The sequence below is a fragment of the Sipha flava genome, unplaced genomic scaffold (genome assembly GCF_003268045.1).
Source record: "Sipha flava isolate LNK unplaced genomic scaffold, YSA_version1 181_pilon_pilon, whole genome shotgun sequence".
NCBI lineage: Eukaryota > Metazoa > Arthropoda > Insecta > Hemiptera > Aphididae > Sipha > Sipha flava.
The window spans coordinates 843,668-863,569 of record NW_020272220.1 but is presented as its reverse complement, the minus strand read 5'-3'; the positions used below and the strand labels follow the sequence as shown (position 1 = coordinate 863,569).

Genomic DNA, 19,902 nt, shown 5'->3' with positions numbered 1-19,902 from the left:
TCTACTGCCGTTTGATTCTTTATTGATTTCTTTTTACCGATTTGAGTGAAATATATGTAATTTTCTTCGAATTACGGAGGTTCGTTTGAGGGGAATAAGCGTTCAGTTTGATTTATAAAAATGTTTGAACCGTCGATGTTCAAATTAACGACAGTCTACCGCAGTGATTTTCAACATTTTTTAAGCTACTACCATCTTTAGAAGCAAAATATTTTATAACACCCCTTAAAAAAAAAAAAAAAAAATGATTTGTTTGAAAAGAATATATTAAAGATATTAAGTTTGAAAATAATTATAGATTATCAAATGTATTTCGACCTAGCTTATAAGTATTTATATTATATTACTTTGCATTTATTTTATAGATAAATTTATGAAACCAAATCGTTTGAAAATAGTTACGAATAAATCATAGCATGAAACTCAGTATAATACGAGTATATGTATTTCAATTTTAAGTTTTAATTTAAATATATTTAATATTATGATCAACAACACCCTACCACCTAAGACTTGCTCAGCGTTTCTCTACCACTCAAACCAAGTTAACCACTTTTCAAAACCTTTTCACAGGAGGGGGGAGTTTATATCGCCCAAATTGAGAATTACTGGTCGACTGTATCATCGTCCATTAACAGGCAGTGTGCGACGTCGTTCCCTATGCTATGAATCATTAATGCGTAAAACCTAAACACCAGAACTGGATAGACCGGTAGAGGTTAGGAGGGGGGGGGGGCTATATTCCTGGGCCGCAAGTTGAAAAGAGCCACAATATGTTTTTGGCTAATAAATAAAAAGTTTTATAAATTAATTGTGACTATACTACAATATACGAGCATTATATTTTATTTATTCTTTAATTTTTTTTTTAATAAAGCTTTAAAGACAAAGAATGCAGTAAGATAATATATATGTATAGGCTACATTAACAAAATTATATATATATATAATATTAAAATTACGCTTTAATTCGGATAATGAATATTTTGAAATACGCACACACTCCACCGTTCGTTCATAGTATGCCGTCGATGTACTAAAGTTGTCATATCCGTGTGAATCGTGAACCTATACCGTGTCAACCGCCGGACGTGCAAACGTTGTCGAGAACTCTGATATAACCATTTGTTTTCGTTTCGACTGCACACTAACTGTCACTAAATGTCATTGTGCGCTTAATCACCATTAATACTGTTCGACTTACATTATTTTACGTACGCAAATCGCCGTATCATGTTATAATTGTTTCCAGTGCACTCAAATAGCACCTGTTTTGTACTTATTTCCACGCGGACGTTAATAGCAGCGAATTTTTTTATTATTATATGTATTTTAAATTTTATTTTATTTTTTGTTCAGACCACGATATTTATGTGTCCAGATTTTGGGTAGGTGTAGCAGCGTTCCACCATTTACAACCCCTGCGTGGACAAAAATATAGGAATTGTTAATAAATGGTCAAAAGACAATTCGTTGGTAAATTTACGGTATAGTATATGTGTTGATGGTACAAAATAATCAATCACATGTCATATAGAAATAAATCACAGTGACATGCAAGAATAACTAGATATATACATTAATCACGACAATTTCGCCACAACGCAGTAAAAAATATAATTAATTAAATAAAAAATAATTAAAACCCAGCAGCTAGATACAGTTACCTGAAATCTGAGTAAATAAAAATCACACCTTGACAAAATTATTTTAAAAAACACAATAATAAATAAATCTGTTGCGATTTGCATGAGCGTTTAATCGTAAAATATTGGACATACAAAATAATCATAATAAAACATGGTGATTTGCCCACTTAAACGATGACGGATCATTTGTGATTAAAATATTTTTGATTTCTTGTTGTTGACAGCAACAATTATGTTGTTATAAAAATGTGTTATGTTATACCATCCATTGAACGTTACGCGTGGGTTGACCATTCAATTGTCGGTAGGATTCGCATCCGTCTACTTTCAATAGTTAAAATGCTCGTACCTGTAGTCACTTTAATAAATAATAACTGTTCGATTGAATGAGATGTATTGAATAAAAAATGTTATTGGTTTTCAAGAATTAGTGATGTGTAGGTAGTTGACCATGAAGCATCGCTCGCCATTATATTGTCCCATAATTTAATTTTACTTAAGTAATTCTACTCCATTTTTTTATAATTTAAAATATATTTCTCGTTAAAAGTGATCTACAATCAAATCAATTACAATTTTATTCAACGGAAGTTGTTTCGGTTACCAGATCTGGAAACTTAAAAAAAATTGTATTAATTGTAATTGTTATCTATGGCGGACGAGCTCGGCCGTCCGCCTCGAAATCGGCTGTTGATTGCGCAACTATTTGCAACTATTCCATTAGCGATAAACCACCATGCCGTAGCATAAATCTAAAACCGTTCGAATATTGAATAATGAATAAATTTGAATATTGAAGCCTCTCTTATAAACACTCTCCAAACGAGTCTTCCCAAAAAATATACCTCTTCTTCGAAAGTCCTAAGTATCACAAAAAACTTAAAAAAACAATTAATCTCCTGGCCACGACATAATAACCAATACTATTGCTAAACAAGTCTCTGAGCCGTATAGCAACACTGGGCGTATCAACGTCATATATATTTGAACTTTAAGGTTATTTGAAACAGGAAATCAGAACAAATGAGGTTGGAGGTTTTCGAAAGGAAAATACTGAGAAGGATTTTTGAACCATGCAAGGATGATCAAACCGGAGAATGGAGGAAACGACATAACCAAGAACTCCAGAACCTTTTTCAACGCCCTTACATCACAAAAGAAATTTCAGTCAGAAGAATGAGATGGGCAGGACATGCATGGAGAAATCAGGGATCAATAATAAGATCCGTAATCGAAAACAACCTAGCAGGAAAACGACCCTTAGATAGACCACGCTTAAGATGGGAGGACTGTGTTATTAAAGATGGAAAAAGAATAGAAGATAGTTTGCAGTGGAGGGAAGAAGCTGAGGATAGAAATGGATGAAGAAGTATATACTTGGAGGGCTGGTCTTAAAGGCCGTTACCCCCCCCCCCCCCACAAAAAAAAACTATTGCTAAACATCTGCCTAAGAAAGTAATCTTACTTCTCACTTATATCTAAAATGATATTTTTTGCCTATCCTATATATCTCTTACTTGGAAACATTCAGTTATTATTCTAATTCATAAGCCAGGAAAACCTCCTGATTAAATCTCCTCATATAGGCCTATTAACTTACTTTCTACATTCTCAAAATTTTTAGAAAAAATCATATTAAAAATAATTTATCTAATACTAAATGATAAAAAAATTATTCCAATCGCTCAATTTGGCTTTAGAAGCAAGCACTCTCTCCATTAACTACATAGACTAGTTGACATTATTGCCTCATTCCTTGAATAAAAAAAAAATTATTCTGGGGTTTCCTTGACATTACCCAGACATTTGATCGGCATAAATCTGGCATAAAGGGTTATTGTTCAAATTATTATTTTTATCCACCCCGTTATTCCTCTCACTCAAATCATTCCTATCAGACCACACATTCTTAGTAAGATGTGAAGACGAAATTTCTGACCCATATTCTACAAAAACAGGCGTCCCTCAAGGCATATCCTATCCTCGACTCGCTATAATATTTATATAGCAGACTTAATTTTTTAACACTACTCTAGCAACTTTTGCCGATGACACAGTCATAATCTCAACCAACTCCGAAATAGCAACCAATACAAATAACCTCCAAGAACACTTAACCCAACTACAAGATTGGTTAAACTTATGGAAAGATAAAATTAGTGAAAGCAAGTCTACTCACATTACTTTTACCCTCAGGCCTAAAACAATTCCCCTTGTTTACATAAATAACCAAATAATTCCAATGGACAAATCTATCAAATACCTAGGTCTCACTCTTGACCAAAGATTTACTTGGTCTAATTATATTAAAGCTAAAAGAACGTAGTTTAACCTCAGATTTCACAAATTAAGATCACTCCTCCGATAAAACCTTTCTTATTAATAAAATACTAATTTACAAACAAATTTTACGTCCCGCAATGGCATATGAAATTCAACTATGGGGTTCCTTCAAACTCTTAGGCCTAATCAAATTTCAAGCGTTTCAATTAATAATTTTCCGTATTCTCTCCAATGCTCTCTAGTACATCAGCAACTACACCCTACATCACAACCTCAAATTACCACCAATATCCTCACTTGTCTCTCATCGTTATAACAAATTATATAAAAACACTTTTAATTACTTTAACCCGCTCATATCTAAATTATCTTCTCGCACAATACCTGACAACACTCTCTATCATCTTAAACGTAAATGGCCGCGCGATTTATTAAATAATACTTAATACTTACTGAATATTTTATAGAACAATTCACCTCTTCTAAGTTAATAATTTGGAAGTAGTGTCATTGGACGCTCCTTCCCTCACGCTTGTCACATTTAGTACTCATGTCATCATATTTACTTATGGTTTTCTTATATATACAGATACATAAATGTCTTAAAAAAAACATTTAAACAAAAAAAAAAATTTTTCAAGAGCACTGGTTTTTTTCGAAAACAAAAGTGTACACAATATTATTGGGCACTAAAAATTGAGAAATTGACAATTCAGCTGTATAAGTAATATAAAGAACCATAGATTTTGAAACTTTTCAGCATAATACGTTTGTCATAATGTGTAAGCTGACAGCCAATATAACGAATTTGATACCGAGAATCGAAAGTTATAATGCGGTATTTCTTATTTTGATTCTTTTATTCATGTTGTTTGTGTTATTACAGCATATCAATACAAGAATTTGGTAAAGCTGATTTTTCAAGATAAGTAAAAGATTGATAAAATATCGTATTTATAGTATTGAATTATATAGTAAAATAATTATTACGTTAATTTGTTCAAAAGTTTTTCTCATAATTTAAAAGAAAAAAAAAAATAATTTACCATTTATATTTGCCGGTTATTGTATACAAATATATAACTTTAACAACAATCGTCTCACCCGAAAATAAACTTTTTTCCAATTTTTTTTATTTAACCAATTAATTTTCATCTTTATTGTGAATATTAATTTATTATTTATGGCATATAATTTGTTTTCATATCATATAATTCATTTATGTTTTAACAGATATTTTGTAAAACAGAATATATACTTTATTATTTTAGTTTCAAGTAACAAATTATATTTTAAACAAATGACATATACAAACATAAAATACTTATAAATAAAAGGTTGAAATGTTTAATGTGAGGCGATTAATTATTGGTATTTATATTAGTTTAATTATCAAGCGTATGGTCACTGTACAAGAGTAATTGTGTTTTATGGGAATTTCGGCAATTTTGGGTAACCCACAGAACGTACGATATATTTTATTACACAGTAAAAGTAATATTTTTCTGTATAATTAAGGTGTAATCTTGCGTGCCTTATAAAGTATTGATGTAAATGAAAAACAATACGAAAATACAAGCAGATAAAATAAGTTTATCTATTATCTGTTCAGTACGTCGATTAATATTAATAAGAGAAAAATAATAGTATTATGATACTATATTGTCCGTTAAGATAAGTAGATAATCCGATGAACAACGCGTGATATACTGTTAAGAACAATTGAAAATTATGTGATAATTGGTATTCTACAAAATGATTACAAGCGGCGAAAAAATTATTTTTATATACGTATATCAGAACGTTTTGTCTATAATAATATTTTAATCCTGTATTACTATAAATGATGATGTAACGGCGGAATTGTTTGTACTAAACATATCGATGAACACAATATATTTATACGTACATATATGTGTGTGTAGATATCCGGTAATCAATTGTCTGAGAACAAAACAATAATAAATAGTTTCGATTGGTCGAGAAACAATTATGTTTTGTTCGGCAAATGTACCGCTTACGGTAGCAGTAAAGCGGCGTGTAATACAATGTGCGGGAGAGGGGATGAACTAGAGAGGGAGGAAAATAGAGAGATAGAGAGAGAGAGAAAGATAGGGCATTAGACAGACATTTAGAGAGAAATAGAAGCGGAAAGAATGATGTTATTAATTAATTCGGGAAACGACACAGACACACATCACCTCATCGTACCATAAATGTATATAGGAAGTCCTGTACATCCGGTCAGGTCCGATCGGGTGGTGGCACTGGCCCGAGACCGGTACATTATATACATATACATATATATATATATATATATATATATGTATGTATACCAAATGTACGTGCAATTATTATGTACAACGCAGCAGAGAAGTCTGGAATAGATGGTCGGGGCTAGACCTAAGTGCTATTTAATCGAATCATTAACCATCCACGGTTAAGTGTCCGATGGTTGTTTCATATTCGCTTTTATTCCTCTGAAAAGGCGCGTGGTGTAAGTCGGTATGAAGGGAACAACTTAAGTCCACGTCCGCGCCGTCATTACCATGCGCGCGAATTGGTCGGTGGATTAATGGATATGTACATGGTGGTCCGACGAGGGCGTGCATTTGGTTTGCGAGTAGCCTGCGGTGGCCTGTTTTGTTCGAGGACTAAGGAGTCTTCCAAACGAACGCTTTCGACTATAACATCGTATCGTCTTAACGTCGGTTCTGGAAATTATTTGTCGTGTGCGTTCAGTGTCGAACCATTACGGTCGAACGAGAACGTTTGGCGAACAGTGACAGGCGTCCTCACGTAATACCAACGGTCCACAATGCATGGTAAATGTTGATGCTTAATTTAATTCAGCCGTACTTTGGTCATCGTTGTTTGAATTCCTCATCTCCGGCACTTAATTCCCGTCCGTATAATCGCCCTGACCCTGGCCCTATTTTGACTGGTAGATTACAAGATTTCCGACGAACCGTTGTCGCAGCAGCTGTCAGGGAAGCGCATCGGGGGCTTCACGGTTCAGGAACTTAAATAGAGATCATGGTCATCAGGAAACGTTAGTTAAAATTTTGGAAATCAACAATCTTCACACTATTATTAATTTGATGCGTGAAAATATGCTATTATATACTTATTTTGATTTTTTCCTCGCGATTTTCCTGTAGTTACCTATAAACGATTGGACTAAACATTATTTAAAAACTCGACATTTCATAACCATGGATGATTTGCAATTAAACGAAGATGTTCTATTTAGACATTTTCTAGAGCAAATGTTTACTCAATATTAAAACTAATTGATCCGGAAACAGTAAAACAAAATACTTGTTTTAGAAAGGCTTGACTATTCTAGGTAAAATTAAGTTGTTAATAATGCTAAGATATTTAGCCACAGGAGACCCGTTTTCCTTTTTAACAGACCTATTTAATGATTCCAAGTAATTCATATCAACTATGTTTTGTCTACGGTTTTGATCGTATTATTGTAAGACGGTAGCGTGGGTCACGAATATGTGGCCATTCAACTCCAATGGACATACGCCATTGCTTCTTCGTTCAACTCATAGTACGCAATCACACCATGCATCTTACGCATGAAAAACCGCACGAGTGTAAATATACCTAATAATCTATATCATATTTAGTTCAACACCAACCAATATCCAACTGATCTATTCCCTATGTTTTTCTTTAATTTTCCTTTGCTTTCATTTAGAGTTATTACATCACTTAATTGTCCGATCTAACCATTTCGCCAATTACAGTTTTATAACGGTTCATTTGAGTGAAACTGACAGTAATTCTAACATATTTATTCAATGTGTTCTATGTCTGTTTAAGATCATCTCAGAAATTTCCTCCACACTATCTTAAGCACCGATATTTCCGTCGTTTTTTCCAGTGAAGTACCGGTCAAAGAAATAATAGTCAAGGAAGTCGAGAATAAGAATAAAAGTATAAGAAAAGTATAAGAAAAAAACAATTTTCCTTTACTGATTTTTTCTTTTAGATCTGTATAACGAAAATAATAATGAAATTTATAACATAAATTCATTATAAAATATCAAAGTAAAAACAGAGAAACCTCATAAACAATACTCCGGTCTTAATAGTACATTTTATTGTTATAATTATACTCATTATTATCATATTCTCTTAAATATTAATTATTATCTATAATTGTAGAGCTCAATTGCTTAATGCAAAAATAAAAATAAAATAAAACATTTAATTAGTATTTTGCACCTTTATTATACTTATATAAGTGTAAAGTTTGAATTACAATGCACTCGTATATTACAGTTTATTTTTTTGTGAAAAAAAAAATTGATCTTCTTAAATTTTAAAATTAAGTGCTTATTTGTATTTTACAACCACATTTAAAAATTTCAAATTTTAAATACATTTTTTCCAGTCTACCTAGTATTTTGTTCATATATTTTTAAAATTTACCCAATTTCGGATTTTTTAACTTGCAATTTCAGTATATAGATAAAATGTCAATTAAACGCAAGATGTTTGAGCTTATTTTAAAGTGAAAAAATTAGTAAGTATTCGTATAGAATAAATGCATTATTCTAACGCAAAACACTATGTAATACAGAAATCTTCAATGATTATAATGTAGACACGGTAAATAAATTGTTCCTATATTTGTTCTGAATCATTTTTTTTTTCATTTCAATGATTTGTTATTGTTTTTAAACATATAAAAATACATATCATGTACAATATATCAACTGTAATGACCTACACGATGTTCAAATTTGGTGCGACTATCTATAATACAGCCACCAAAACCATATCCTATCTAGGGAATAAAACCATGCACGACAACTATTTGGTCTGAAGGATTCACCGAACTGCTATATTTTATCAGACAGCCATTTGAACAGAAAAAAAAATTCTGTTTAAATGAAATTTAGTTTAAAACAATATAAATGATTATGGTTCTAGATAAAAAAATAAAACACATTTCAACAGTCTTGAATTATAAAATATTAACAAAAACATTTATATCTTGATATAATTTATATTGTCATTTTTTTTTTTCAACTTACTCATAACAAAACGTTCAACTAAATTATTAACGTGTTTCTCATTTGATTACGTATTTGTTTAATTTACAACTGTATTTCAATTAAGTTCAAAATTAAAGAAAATAAAAGTAAATAAAATAGTTATATTTATTTTATTAAATTATTATGATATGTTGAAGAGCTACAAGCAAGTGCAATTTAAAGAGGCGTAAATTCAAATTTATTAGTCAAATAAATGTACGACGTTTTTAGTATTAACAATTTAATTAATTAGATAGGCTAGGAATCCTCATTGGAAAGGATTTTACTTGTTATTCAAGCATCTATCTAGTCAAAAAAACAAAATTACTAACGCTAAAGCTTTCAATTAATCTATAGTTAACACTTAAAAATTAGGTGTAGAAATTTCATGGTTTGAATTTAATCCTGGCAGGAAATAATTTTTATTTACTTTAGTATTTTGTTTAATGTTCAGTCACTTCAATTTTTAAGTATTAAAGTTACATTAATATAATGTAATTTTTAATGTGTATCTTAAGATATTCAAAGTTCAGTGTTAACAAGTTTAAAAATAAAAAAATAAATCAAACAGTTTGTAAAATATTTTATTTAATCGCTTTTATAGTGTTCTAAATATTAAATGACTTACTTTGAGTTGTTGAGCTGTTCCAACATTGAATTCTTTACTGTAAAGGTCTTCTACCGTAGTCTTATATTTGGAGCAAAATGAATTGTACAAAAACCTTTTACATATGGCACTCTTCCCGACGCCAGCGTCACCTAGTACCACCAATCTTGTCCTCTCCGGGTCGGCCATGATAATTGATCTGTATACCTGACTTGGACAACTACTTCATGTTCAGTTCGATGTTATCTACCAAATTAAAAATAATAAAATTAGTCTAGAATAGAGGTTATTAACATTTTTAACGTATTTTTTTAATGCATATTATATTTTGAGCAAAGTATATAATGATATGTATAATCTTTGTACTACAAATGTTAATTATACATTTAAAAAAATGTTGCATCACCGTTGTTAAACATAATCGAAGACTATAGAGCATGGATGGCAAATATTTTTCATTTAATTTTATTTACCCTGCAATATGGTAACATTGATCAATTTTCGCTTAGACAATTAATAAAAACATACACTTGAGTATGATTTTATGTTATGTTACATTATTGACTGGTATAAAAAATTTATGGTCAAAATAAATAGCACAAAATCAGTCCACATAACCTTCACTCTAAAACTAGGGCACTGCCCTAATGTTTTCATAAATAATACTTCAATCCCTGCATTTTCACGATCAAATATTTAGGTCTCCATCTCGACAAATGCTTAACATGGAATAACCATTTAAAAACTAAAAAAATTCTACTAATTTCACGATCCTGTATGCTCAAATCACTTTATTTAAACAGATTCCCAAATTTAAAAACAAAAATAATAATTTATAAATCTCTTTTAAAACTTATATGGACATACGATTTACAACTTTGGGGAACAGCCAAAAAATTCAAATATCAACAAATGCTCCCCAATGGAAAAATATCATCGAAACTAACACCGAACTCTCCAAATTAAAAAAAAAAAACGACACAGCCCTGTCTATTTATAAACAAGAATATTTTCATCTAATTCAAAACGTCATTAGCGAAAAAATGTACATGGATGTATCCAAAAAGCATGTCGAGGCCGTAGCTGCAGTCAACTGGAACAACACCGAATTCATGTACAAATTTCCAAGCTCCTGCTAAGTTTTCACAGCAAAGCCATAATTAAAACTCGCGAGTTAATAACCGAACACTATCTTCAGGACACAATTATCTTCATAGATTCTCTTAATGTTATCAATAATATCAAAAATGCATATAATCCATCAGACATTGGCCTATATATTCAAAACAAAACATACACGCTACAAAACACCCACAACTACAAAATTAAACTCTTCTGGATTCCCGGACACTCCAACATCATAAAAAATGAGCTCGCTGATGTCGCAGCCAAAACCGAAATTACCTATATATTATCATTATACATACAAATTATCTCATTCAGAGACATACAAACACTAATAACAAATAAATTTCAACTAAAATGGCACCATAAATGGTTATCATACTTCATTTAATTTAATCACAACAAACATAATAGAGAAAAATGGACCTTCCCCTCGAAATACACAGAAAATTCGAAGTCATTCTGATCAGACTCAGAATTGGACACATCCATATATCCCACAGCTTCCTAATGGCCAAGGTGGAGGCTCCAATATGCACAACTTTCGGTGTCCAAGACGCTATAAAACACATACTCACAGAATGCAGAATATACAACAACATTCGAACAAATATCAAATTGCTCAAATCACTAGTCGAAATAATCCACAACAACCGTCAATCTATAGCCAACATCATCCAATTCATCACAACCGTCAATTTTCACACTAAAATATTCAAAAATGAAAATAATTTCATTGTAATTTATCAAATATTTGTAAGCCCAACAGCCCATACCGCCGAGGGTTCTTTAAATATATATATATATATATATATATATATATATATAAAAAAAAAAAAAAAACAATTAATGAAGAAGCCAAAACTTTCTCCAATAGGTGAACCTCAAACTTTCCAATCACTACAATCCACTTATTAAAAATCATTCCATTCCAAACCTTCCTGGAAATCTTCAACGTAGGTCGAAAAGAACATTGTGTCGTGACCTTTTTTAATTTAATTTAATGATTTTTTATATTTTCTTATTTTTATTTATATTTCTTATTAAATCTTCTTCTATCACATAAAAATACCTTCAATATTTAATTTAATGCAACAGCTAAAGTGTCACTAATAGGTGGCTCCTTTAATCGCTTCTTCCATGTCTGTAGTTTTGTTTGTTGTTTTTTTTCTCTTTACATCACACGTATATGATTATTAATAGGCCTAATAAGGCCTAATAAGTTGTAAAGATTGCATATTATTTTAATAAAATATAATTAAGAAATAAAATTTAAAAAAATATTACATTTTAAATTAGTAAAAATAATGGTCTTCCGGTAAAATTGTGTGGTGGATTCATACCACCGATCCGAAACTTTGCCGACGACCGTAATAAAGGTCTTATTGAAACATTAAATGCAGTATCGAGTCACAACTAAAATAAAGAGAAATATACAATGTAATGATATGAAAATTATTGTTAACGTTTAAGTAAAGGTGAATTAAAAATTAAGAACAATATCTAAATTGGCGTGTCACTAAATATGTGTGCACGTATCATTCTGTTACACTCGTGACATTGGTTCGATAACCTTGCTATAGAATATTTATACATAATACATGAAAATCATGTATATGACAGATAAAGGAAGAAGCTAAATTTAACTTATACTTAAGATATTAATGTATTATCTAAGTACAACGATAAAATTCCTTGTCGATTGACCAGTTTCTAGTTTTCTCTTCGACCGATTTTCAATTATTTACATCTATTTATTATTGAAAATCATTTTTTTTTTTTTTTACTATAGTTATCAAAAGAAAATTCTAACTTGAAAAATATTTAGATTTTAATGTATACTATATAGTTCTAATAAAAATTAAAATGTTAGTCCTGGTGGATATTCTAGTTATTGATTAAAACGTTGTTTATTATACTATAATTTAGAGTTATAAGGATCCCATTAGAAGGATTGACAACTGATGCGTCAATAAAAGCATGTGTGTATGTGTGTGTGTGTATTTGTGTACATATAGACAACGGATAAATTGTTTATTTTCATCTTATTTGGCAATGGTAATAGAGTTGTTGTCAACGTCAAACGCCCACAACAGTGCCGATTACTTTTACTCTATTGTGTATTGTGCTCTCACCATTAGACTATGTCACAGTTATATAGTTCCGATCAGTCCCATTAACTGTATAATATATTAAAGCGTGGACGAATGAATTGATTTCACGTAGTACCAACTAAGAGAAGAATGGATGCCGTTGCATTTCGAAAACCCTGAATAATACGAGCAACCATTTTATTTTTATTTTTCCTATGTTTCCTTTTATTTGCCCGTCGCCTTAGATTCGATATGTTGTTCAAGTTCTAAATTAGAAAAGAATAAAAACCTCTCTACACACATGCGAGCGTACATTGAAGTTTTCATCATGCGAATTCACCATTTCGTCGAACAAATGTGCCGAAAAACAATTTGAGAAACATCATTCGATGACGGACCAAAGAAATATATTATCCTTGCGAATAGTAATTTATCGTACAACATTGACAAGAGGATTTTTAAGTTATGAAGTTGAAATTCGAAATGTCTGCATGTCGACTTGTAGAAACAATAAACATGATAATATAAAATATATATCTCCAGTTTATAACACTAGCATTGCGAATAAACAATCATTCTTTTACACGTTTCCACAAAGTTTTTAAATTAAATTCCTTGTACATTAATATAAGAATAATTGTATTTTTACTTAGAGGCTATGATTTTTGTCTAACGTATCATAATTTAATAGTTACTATTCAATATTTTACATATGATATAATATTATCATATGGTACTATAATGAATTCTTTTAAAACCAGTTTTGTTTTATGATTGGTTGTGTTTAAAAAGTACACACAGTTCTGTTATTTATTCTAAATTGTTTATTGATATTTATTTTAAGCGAATTATCTACCACAAACAGAATAAACCATTCGTATAATTCATCGTTTCACAATGGTACTCATTAAATTACATACAAATATAATTATAATGCATAATTATTTTAATTTAACGTATTACCAAATTATAAAAACTAATATTGCAAAAATAATTCATTTTAATATTACGAGGTCAATGTAAAATGTTTACTCATTGTGTGGATGGAATGTGAAAAAAAAATACCAGAATTACTCCAAATAGTTCGTCACATGATATATTTTATGGAAATTCATTATATGATTGAAGTGACTTTATTGACACTAAATATGTATGCTTATTTTTTTTTTTTGTATTTTTTTAATATGCGAAAGTGCAAGAACATGTATTATATTTTATTATTAATATCTAAAACGATAAATTTAATATTATCTAATTCCATAAACTATGATGTAGTATGATTAATTAGTAAATAAAGTTATTTAAATGCATATTTACACAGTAGAAATGTGAAAATTATGGTTTTATAACAGACGAAGTTAGGTATTTTATTTAGAATAGGCCATGAGTTTTCCAGAAGCCGTAATTGTAGAAGTTACATCTTGTTTAAAGTTTTGACATATGCGTTTTTACTATCTTTTGAATCTAGCATAATTGATGTATCAATGCAGAAACTCGAATTTCATCGTTTTTTATATTAAATCGATTAAGTTTTTAAAAAATGTTTAGCATAGTTACTTCAATTATGAATATCTGTATAATTTATCATACGATTGACTGTTTAGTGTTGTATAATTCGTTATTTTAATATTTTGTTCCTGTCCTATGTACGCAATGAGTATCAATCTTACACTTCCTTTAGAATTTTAAATTTAAATATTTTTTTTATGTAATGTTTATTTTTATAATTTAATATTTATCAAACTTAATCGTTTTTATCTATTAAATATCACGTTAGGTCGGTATTAAAATTTACAATTCTTTTCATATTTATTTATAACGAAATAAAATTCCTAGGTTTGGCGTTGCTTATATAAAAAAACGGATCCACTAGAATATTTTATTGTTAAATTCTTCATTTAAAACTCAATGTTTATACCACCAGGGACGACAGACAGTTGGATATTTTGTTTGTCCAGACTGATTTTTTAGCTTTAACAGTAAATAAGATGGTTAACTTTGTTTTAACTTCTTTTTTTTTTTTCACGATTTAACTTTTTTAACGTCAAATGTAAATTGTTACCTTAATTCATTTTTAAATAAAATAAATTATACATTTTAAATATAAATATAACATTTATATCAATTTTACACATTTGCACTCTGACATTATAGTAGGTCATGACTTGGTTATGTCACCTATGGTTGTTTGATATTTGATAAAAATGTGTGTGAACAATAATAATGGTCATGCCATTCAATACATTAATTTTTAATTATAAATGGTTTTTGAAACCATGGTTACACCTAACCTAACCGTAGTATTTAAGGTTTTAAGTGATTTTTTTTTTAGAATTTTATATATTTTGTATTGTACATGACTGGATATTTCCTTTTGTAAATACTATAAATTAATATCCATAACTATAGATTGTTATCAATTAATTAAATGATAAAAGTATATGTATCATTATTGACAGGTACTGGCGTCTTAGTTTTGATTTAAAATAGTTGTTTATTTTAAAGTATAGCACATTCTTACTGTAAATTATGAATTTATAAGTAAAAACATGGGTATGATATATATATATATATTATGTAAGACTTAAAGTAAAAAAAATGTTTTGTATTTATTCTACGAATGATATATTTAAATTAACTACATTAAATAATTCTTTCTGGAAAGCACAAAGAAGATGCTATGACAGTATTTACAAAAAGAAACTTTTTTTCATAGAACGGCTTTGGTTTAATAATTTAATAATAAATGGCCCACTCCAGAGTTTAACGCTTAATTAACGTGCATCCGACAGTGTTTCAGTAAATTAATAATAATACAATTTATATTTTATTTGAATATCACATATGAAGAATAAAAAAAAAAGAAAAAAGATTTTGGTCATCGTTATGAGAAGAAAAAAGAAAGTACCAATCTCATCCGGAAGAACATTGAAGAACATTCTGCAGTAAGTTTTTTAGTGTGGACGAAATATTTGTTTAATTAATTTAAAATATTATCGAATGTGTATACATTCATAAGCTTAAGTAAACGTTAATTATTTCTACCAGTAAATAATTTATCAATTATCACTCGAAGACAATTTATTACAATAAATGCATATATTTTTTATTTGTCCCTTTTAAACATTATACAGTTTTCATTAACAATAATAATATTGCATTACAAAATTATTTGAAACATGTTTAACACTAATTTCGAAGTTTTATTCAATTTATATAGAAATATAACCCTGTTGCTCATTTTTGTTTCGTCACGTGTAATAATCTGCATTGAAAACGTATACATTTTATAGTTAAATATCGAAGTGCAACGGGTTTAATTTATGCAATAAATGTACGCGAAAAAAGTAATCCACTCGTATGCTACGTTTTGTAACGTACGATCATATAACTGTTTTTTTATGATATTTGAAATAATTGTTTTTCATCGTCGTCGATTTGTTGTATTCGTATACGAAACGTGAAGTCGAAGAGCTATTTCCGTTGAACTCTATTCGCATTGTATACATGTTAGATATGAAAATAAGATACGTACATGTTAGGGATGAAAATAAGATACGTTCAGTATAACAAGACTCTCAACATTAATTGTGGTTTCACACGGGTTCGAGTTGAGTCGGATGAGTCGATGTACTAGTGATCCTATATACAATACAATCGAAACATCACATGTTTAACTACAGAAACTTATAAATATTACCTAGTCAACGGTCGTAATTATACGTTTTGAGTGTCGTTTTTCTATTTGCTTATTTATTTTTTCGTACTCGAAAGCTTTTGATCGTCAATTTTTCATTACGAATACGTAGCTTGTGGCACTGCGCACCACAGTCATCTGACCAAATAGCTAATCGTGGTGTTCGACGTCGCAGAACCAAATACGAGGAAAGTTGATGTACGTCGATTGGTGTTCAATGTTTGTATCGGGACTAGTGGCGCAATTAGAGTTCAAATATCGGAAGCGCTACATTATGAACCCACAACCCCTTAACATTAAATATAGCCAATATTTAGATAATACCATCATGATATTCACAATACTGTTATAAGAGAAAAAAAAATGCATACACATTTTATTTTTATATTAAAATGTTTAAAGTATCGTACATAATTTTCTATCGATGTTAGACAATATGCTCAATATTTCAGCATCAATCAATAGACTGTGAAAACGTTTGCGGGCGAATTTAAGGAACTGAAACGGAAGTAATACTAGTTAGCCATAACATTGCACAGCAACAATTCGCAATCGCACCTTCAACAGATGTTCTACGAACCAACGAACCGTGTTATAAATGTACCCAATTCGTGCACCCCTTCAGCGATGTTGTTTGTTGTTTACCAACACAGTATTGAAACTGGATCGTAATGATGATGGCATAGTAGTTCGACTCGGTGTTAGCCAACATGTTCATTTTTTAACAAGTCATAAAAATAGTATCGTGACGTCATTTATATAACTACATTAATCGGTCGTCGGAGGAGACGATTGTTCGTTACGAATGAAAGAAAACAATTTGCGATTGAAAACGATTGCGGTCTTAAACAAAGTCACTGACTGCCGTAAATTCTATAAACCTATATTAGAGTGTTACATTTGTAAGATGTTACCGAAGCCAAGTGTGAAAATTGGAGATGATTTCGGCTTTTGCTCATCACGTCATGTCGGTTTCCAGTCAGTGCGCGGATTCCTTGATTGCCTATGCACACGGGGGGGGGGGGCAGGTAAAGGCTAATTCCTATTGTTGAAACGTTAGACGAGCCGTTTTATGCAAATACACGCCGTGTAGTGACGAACTGAGTCTGTACAAATATTACATTGTCGAACGAACATTGCGAAAAGAAAATAGTTGTGCAGCAATGGTTAATTCCAAAGGTGTTGACGTTTCTTAAATTCTTATGATTATATTTAACATACGTTATGTTGTAATCTGAAGAATCTAAAATCTAAAAAGATATAACTAGTTTATTTTTGTATTACATCAAATATAATTAATTTGAAAATATGCTACACTTCGTTTATTATACAACTCACTAGAACTTTCATGTGTATTTTTAAATTTGTTTAAATTTATACATGTAAAACTATTGAATGTAAAATTCTCATAAATTATTCATTATTGGGATTCCTGTAATTTAATTGTTCTTTTATTATTGATATAAGTACTTGAAAAATAAATTATTTATTTTCTTTTATACTAAATATGTTTTAAACAAAATAATCAAATGGGTAAATAATAATTTTGTAGTTACACAATTTGTATATTTATATGAACAATACTTTATAATTTTGAATAACAAAGTAGTTTTGTAAAGACCTCAGAAATATAATTATTTATAATTTAATTGAAATAATTTGCGTTATGATTTGTTTATTATTATTTTCCTTTAATTGTATTCATTGACGCATGATTTGGAAATAAATATTTCTTTTAATATTTTGAGTGTTACCAGATATATTATGGAGTGAATAGAAATTTGAATTAAGTAAAAAATCATAGTATTATACCAACTATTCGTGCTAATAACTTTACCTATAATATTATGCTTCTGAATATTGTGTTAAACATTATTATGGAATAATCATACATAATATTTACTGCTTACTTCTTATTTTTAATTTTTTTTATGTTATAAGTTATTTAAGGTTTGTTTGAAACGCTCGCTCTTCAAACTCTATAGTAGCACGTTAAAACTTAAATTAAGGAGGATACAACAAATACTAATTTCAACCGAAGCGAATAATATTTCAATAAGAAAATTGGTTTCAACGAGATATTTTGTTTCATATAATATATTCTATACCTTATACGTTACATTTAACTATTTTTTTTTGATTTTTTTTTTCTAATTTCTAATTTTTTTCACGAGAAAAATGGTTTTACGGAAGCTGTACACGAATTATAAATAATGATTTTTAAGCGAAGTATAATCAAATAATATTACAATGCCGTTATCATTACTGACAATCATAGTTTATAATTATATCAGTAATTTTCAACGATGACCATGGACAAACACACTTTTTTCTAAGTTTAAAAAAAAAACGTTAACACTTCGGTTATTTTATATTGCGCATGCAGCAAAAAAACAGTTAGTTCTGCGTATTGCTTAAAATTCAGTGATAATGAGTTTGTTATATGTTATACTTCTGATTTTTTTAAGTAATTTCATATACGTACATTCTTACATTTTATTTATTTGTTTTAATTGCATTTAGTTAATATAATATCAATACGATTAATCACGTGTTATTTTTAGATATATTCAATGTACAATATTCCTGTTCTAATGCTGCTAATATCAATGCCACTGGAATTCAGTACAAATATTTTGATAAAAAGTAATATAAGAAAAAAATTATATAATTTATATAATAGATCTTACAATAATTATTAAGATTTAGGGTTTCAAAAAATAAAAATAAAATATTTTGCTGTTTTTATACCAATAGTGATGCTGTTTGTTTATTTTATTTACGATGCGAGTTATAAATTTACGCATATTGTTTCAGTTTATCTAATCGTTTCATCATAGTTCATAGAATCAATACATTATTAGTTATTCGAATAATTTTTATATATCACCTCCGTCAGTTCACATTTGTACCACTTTATAATAGTATTTTGTCACGTTATCTCAAAGAAAAATACTATTTTGCTATTCAATCCAGTTAAATATTGTTGTTAGTTGTATTTTTGTTGACAACTATTTACAGATGGTTTCATTTTGTCATCAGTTTCGACAGCAAAATCAATCATTATTAATGAAATCAAAGATAATTTGATTTTATAATGCGATTTTTTTTTTCAATTATAACTTTTCTATACTATATAACTATTTTTTTCTTCTACGGATTAAAAAAATGAAAAGATTTTGTGTTCAATAAATGGTCTGTGTGATATATATGTACTTTCAAGAACATTATGAAGATCAACTAAATAGTTGTAAAATACACTGTGACTTTTGGAAAAATTATTGCCAGTAAATTATTTTCTATAAAAACTTCAGGTTTGTAACGTTAATGATTCAGTTCCAATGAAATTTTAAGTTTTCATACAGCACAGTTTTTAGAATAATTCCAAGTA

At 29.3% G+C, this 19,902-nt stretch overlaps 2 protein-coding genes across 9 annotated transcripts in view; one reads left to right on the top strand and one right to left on the bottom strand.

Moving 5' to 3' along the window:
• Positions 1-19,902, bottom strand: part of LOC112680892 (ras-related protein Rap-1b) — a 162,531-nt gene that overhangs the window by 21,346 nt on the left and 121,283 nt on the right. For 4 of the 6 annotated variants that reach the window (XM_025551121.1, XM_025551120.1, XM_025551123.1 and 1 more), the window contains one exon: positions 9,618-9,842. In XM_025551121.1, the coding sequence (XP_025406906.1) occupies positions 9,618-9,785 (168 nt within the window). In that variant the 5' untranslated portion in view covers positions 9,786-9,842. Of the gene's footprint in view, positions 1-9,617; positions 9,846-19,902 lie in introns of all 6 variants that reach the window. The other 2 variants (XM_025551119.1, XM_025551122.1) reach the window with 1 other exon arrangement.
• LOC112680891 (lipase member H-like) overlaps positions 18,892-19,902 on the top strand; it is a 37,082-nt gene continuing 36,071 nt past the window's right edge. For all 3 annotated transcript variants that reach the window (XM_025551116.1, XM_025551117.1, XM_025551115.1), the window contains exons 1-2: positions 18,892-18,978; positions 19,076-19,157. In XM_025551116.1, coding sequence (XP_025406901.1) covers positions 18,942-18,978; positions 19,076-19,157 — 119 coding nt within the window. In that variant the 5' untranslated portion in view covers positions 18,892-18,941. The remainder of the gene's footprint in view (positions 18,979-19,075; positions 19,158-19,902) is intronic.